The 4925-nt window shown below is 45.2% G+C and overlaps 1 protein-coding gene across 1 annotated transcript; it reads left to right on the top strand.

Moving 5' to 3' along the window:
• Positions 1-260: 260 nt before the first annotated feature.
• On the top strand, positions 261-3127 carry LOC121631006 (heat shock 70 kDa protein 1-like). The gene is made up of 2 exons (XM_041971608.1): positions 261-412; positions 904-3127. Exon 2 carries the CDS (start codon positions 927-929, stop codon positions 2844-2846), a length of 1920 nt encoding a protein of 639 aa, XP_041827542.1. The 5' UTR covers positions 261-412; positions 904-926; the 3' UTR covers positions 2847-3127.
• Positions 3128-4925: the final 1798 nt, after the last annotated feature.

The raw sequence follows: 4925 nt of genomic DNA, 5'->3' as shown, positions 1-4925 counted from the left end.
TTCGCACCTCTCATTGGCTGAAAGTCTCAGAAATATCAGTCAAGTTTTTAAAAGATACCGGAAACATGATAATGGGTCTTCAACATAAAACAAAAGTGTGTCATGTTCCGGCCAATTGTTGCTAAATAATTAATGAATTTGTGTTACTTTGAAGAGCTAAACAGGAAGTGGTATGTAATGTTTTAGTCATTTGACAGTGCTGTGTGTGAAACGTCCAGAAACAGCCAGACGTTTAGCTTCACCAGATATAAAGCAGCTGGTCTGAGAGCAGAGACAGTTAGAGAAAGAGATCAGAGCAGCAGAAGCGGAGAAGAAGAAGAAGATCTAGAGAAAAAGAAGATTCAGAGAAGATCTAGAGAAAAAGAAGACAAAGATCAAGACTCTTCACAGCTCAGACCACCAACATTCAGCTGTAAGTTAATGCTTCATTTCTACTGGAACAACCAGTTCACAGCAGTGGGTCTATACACATTTTTTGTTAATTATTTTACATAATACTAAACTAATTATTACAACTTAAGTGGTCATCTGGTATAAAAAGTAAAACAACATTTGTAAAAACAAAAAGCCAGTGATGTTTATCTATATATAATTTTTTATCAACAATTATTTAGGACAATCCTTCGTTTATGGTTTTAATCACTGCTGAACAAACACGTCATTGATAACGAAAAACATTCTATCCTACAGTCATTTAGCAGACGCTTTTATCCAAAGCAACTTACATTTGAGAGTAAGAACAACACCAACATGTTTGAGTCAAATCAGCAGTTTTATCAGGGTTTCTTCATCATTGTTTGTTTTATAATTTTTACATCCTCTTCATAAACTAGGAAACAGTAGACTCTCTAGCAGCTGCTGTAGCTCTTGACTTTTCTCATGTTTATGTTTCTGCATGTTTAGAACAGGAAGTGAACACAGCCAAGATGTCTGCAGCTAAAGGCGTGGCCATCGGCATCGACCTGGGCACCACCTACTCCTGTGTGGGGGTTTTCCAGCACGGAAAAGTAGAAATCATCTCCAACGACCAGGGCAATAGGACCACCCCCAGCTATGTGGCCTTCACCGACACCGAGAGGCTGATTGGGGACGCGGCCAAGAACCAGGTGGCTCTGAACCCCAGCAACACGGTGTTTGATGCCAAGAGACTGATTGGGAGGAAGTTTGATGATGCGGTGGTGCAGGCGGACATGAAGCACTGGCCCTTCAAGGTGCTTTCAGAAGGAGGGAGACCCAAAATCCAGGTGGAGTACAAAGGGGAGAACAAAGCCTTCTACCCTGAGGAGATCTCCTCCATGGTCCTGGTGAAGATGAAGGAGATCGCCGAGGCCTACCTGGGCCAGAAGGTGTCCAACGCCGTCATCACCGTCCCGGCGTACTTCAATGACTCCCAGCGACAGGCCACTAAAGACGCGGGCATCATCGCGGGACTCAACGTCCTGAGGATCATCAACGAGCCCACGGCGGCCGCCATCGCATACGGTCTGGACAAAGGCAAGTCTGGAGAACGCAACGTCCTGATCTTTGACCTGGGAGGAGGCACCTTTGACGTGTCCATCCTGACCATGGAAGACGGCATCTTTGAGGTGAAGGCCACGGCCGGAGACACTCACCTGGGTGGAGAGGACTTTGACAACCGCATGGTCAACCACTTTGTGGAGGAGTTCAAGAAGAAACACAAGAAGGACATCAGCCAGAACAAGAGAGCCTTGAGGAGGCTGCGCACAGCTTGTGAGAGGGCCAAGAGGACCCTGTCCTCCAGCTCCCAGGCCAGCCTGGAGATAGACTCTTTGTACGAGGGCGTGGACTTCTACACCTCCATCACCAGGGCTCGCTTTGAGGAGCTGTGCTCCGACCTGTTCAGGGGAACGCTGGAGCCGGTGGAGAAAGCCCTGAGGGACGCCAAGATGGACAAGGCTCAGATCCAGGACATCGTCCTGGTGGGAGGCTCCACCCGAATCCCCAAAATCCAGAAGCTCCTGCAGGACTTCTTCAACGGCCGGGAGCTGAACAAGAACATCAACCCGGACGAGGCGGTGGCTTACGGGGCCGCCGTCCAGGCCGCCATCCTCACGGGCAACACCTCCAGCAACGTCCAGGACCTGCTTCTTCTGGACGTGGCGCCTCTGTCCCTGGGCATCGAGACGGCCGGAGGAGTCATGACGTCCCTGATCAAACGCAACACCACCATCCCCACTAAACAGACCCAGGTGTTCAGCACCTACTCTGACAACCAGCCCGGGGTCCTGATCCAGGTCTACGAAGGGGAGAGAGCCATGACCAAGGACAACAACCTGCTGGGCAGGTTTGAGCTGACGGGAATCCCACCCGCTCCACGAGGGGTCCCGCAGATCGAGGTCACCTTTGACGTGGACGCCAACGGCATCTTGAACGTATCTGCGGTGGACAAAAGCACCGGCAAAGAGAACAAGATCACCATCAACAACGATAAGGGCCGGCTGAGCAAAGAGGAGATCGAGAGGATGGTGCAGGACGCTGAGAAATACAAAGCTGAGGACGACCTGCAGAGGGACAAGATCGCTGCCAAGAACTCCCTGGAGTCCTTGGCTTTCAACGTGAAGAGCAGCGTGCAGGACGAGAGCTTGAAGGACAAAATCAGCCAGGAGGACAAGAAGAAGGTGCTGGAGAAGTGTGAGGAGACCATCAGCTGGCTGGAGAACAACCAGCTGGCTGAGAAAGACGAGTACCAACACAAGCAGGAAGAGCTGGAGAAAGTGTGCAACCCCATCATCAGCAAGCTGTATCAGGGAGGGAGGCCCGCTGGTTCTTGTAGAGAGCAGGCAGGAGCCCACACCCAGGGGCCCACCGTCGAGGAGGTGGACTAAAGTGGACCTGAACGTGGACTCTGATTTCCGGACTGGTCCAGGATTGACCTCAATCTTCAGGCCAAGTTTCACATGTTTGTATAAATGATGTTTGGGTTGTACAGACATTTAAAGTCAATCTTTTTATTGCTGCTGGAATTTAAATGAAAACTGTAAATTTGTATTTAATATTGTTTGTTTATGTGAAATAAGATAGTAAAGTTTAGGAGAAGTGCCATCTTCATGTTTCCATCTCTGCCTTGCAGGACATTGTAAAGATGAAAATAAACTGAAACAACTGACTTTGTTTTTATCTTTGTCTCTTTTGTGCTTTATTTCCAGAAATTATTCTTGAAATATAAAATGTTTAGCCTTTAATTGAAATAACATCCATGTTTTGGTTTATTAAGTTAAAGTTGAAAATTCTTCAGATCTTTTGTTTAAATGTCAAGTATTGTGCTGATTTGGTGTCTATGTTTAAGCATAAAGAGAGTTGTTAAATTAAGATGAACAAGGCTTTGGAATCATATGAGTTTGACTTAAAAGGAAAACGTCTGAGAATAAAGTGATTTATGTAAATAATTTCAGATGTTAAATGACATGTAAGCCATGTTAAATAATAACATGCTGATGTGTGAACTTAACCCAGCTCTGCAGTATGCACTGGTACCACTAGATGGCAGAATTAAACCAATTTTCCATGAATGAAGCATTTAATGAGGAATAAAAAGGGTTACAGATACTTTGTGTCAGAAATATACTTGGTAGTTAAGCTCTGTGGATTGATCCAGCTCCTCTGAAGGAAAACCAAGCATTGTAAAACCACTTAACTCACAGTCTGACAGACAGTTTTGTGCATGAAAATCAGCAAAGATCAGACAGACAGACAGAAACAGGATTTTAGTAGCAACAAGGTGATTCCCAAACAGCTGTTAGCTGGAAACTTGGCTCATCTCAGCATGAAGGCAGAAACTGGACACATGGAGAACAAAAGAAGAAGAATTAGGGCTAAAAACCATCTACAGCAGATGAACACGATCTGAAAGTGATGTCCTGAAGAAATAGGAACAAATCCAGCAAAGAGCTGAAGCAGGACCTGATAGATGCATCTGGACCTTCAGTTGATCCATCTACAGTTGGCTGAAGCATCATCAGAAACGGTCTCCGTGGAAACGTGGCTGTTATGAACACATGCTTAAGAAGGGGAAACATGGAGGAAAGGCTGAGGTATATCACAAGAACTGAACTTAAGACCAGTGAAAACAGGTCTGATGGAGGGATGGATCCTTCCCACAACTAATAATGGAAAGTCATTCAAAGATCCTGGAGAACAGTTCCTAAAGACTATGTTGAGCATTGGTGGAACTAGTTTAGATATTACAACCCCACCTTGCCAGACAAAAACAGTAGGGAGGCAAGAACATAAAACATAAACTGCAAAGAAAACTAAAGTTTCACAGGCCGAATGAACAAAGTTGTAATAAAGCACAGACAAGTATAAACCAAACTATTAAACCAAAAGACACAAGTAGAGTTATAAATAGCCACAAATTAGCCCTTTGGGTTTACAACACAGTCAAAACACAAAAATTACAACAACAAACCTGCAAAAACAATTTATAAGTGGACAACCAACTAAGTGTGTGGTAAACTGAGCAATCCACACCCAGCCGCCCTGACTGTCGTCAGCCTGCTCCTTAAATAGGGCTGACGAGCAGAGACAGGAAGGAGAAGCGGCCAATCCTGGTCTGGGAAGGTAACAGCCAGCCAACCAGAGGAAAGGAGCACTACAGCCAGTCACAGGATGGGATCAAGACAGCCGTCCAGTAGTATAGATGGGACCACACAGTCAGTTTTGCATAGAGTGGCCGAGGGATGTAATCGCATGTCCAAGGACAGTTATTAATATTAAAGAGATTATTAATGAAAACATGAATTACCACCAGGAGAAACTAAAAACTAAACTTTGGAATCTTTCTGTTTATGTCAATCAGGGAAAACCATCACAGTTACAGATCAGAAAATGAAGGATATGATCTAAACTCTGACCTTCATAACCAACAGGTATCACTTAAAGACATGAGAGAAAGCTTCTTAGGT

The sequence above is a fragment of the Melanotaenia boesemani genome, chromosome 2 (genome assembly GCF_017639745.1).
Source record: "Melanotaenia boesemani isolate fMelBoe1 chromosome 2, fMelBoe1.pri, whole genome shotgun sequence".
Classification (NCBI taxonomy): Eukaryota; Metazoa; Chordata; class Actinopteri; order Atheriniformes; family Melanotaeniidae; genus Melanotaenia; species Melanotaenia boesemani.
The sequence above is the reverse complement of the archived record's forward strand: the minus strand, read 5'-3'. Positions and strand labels throughout refer to the sequence as shown.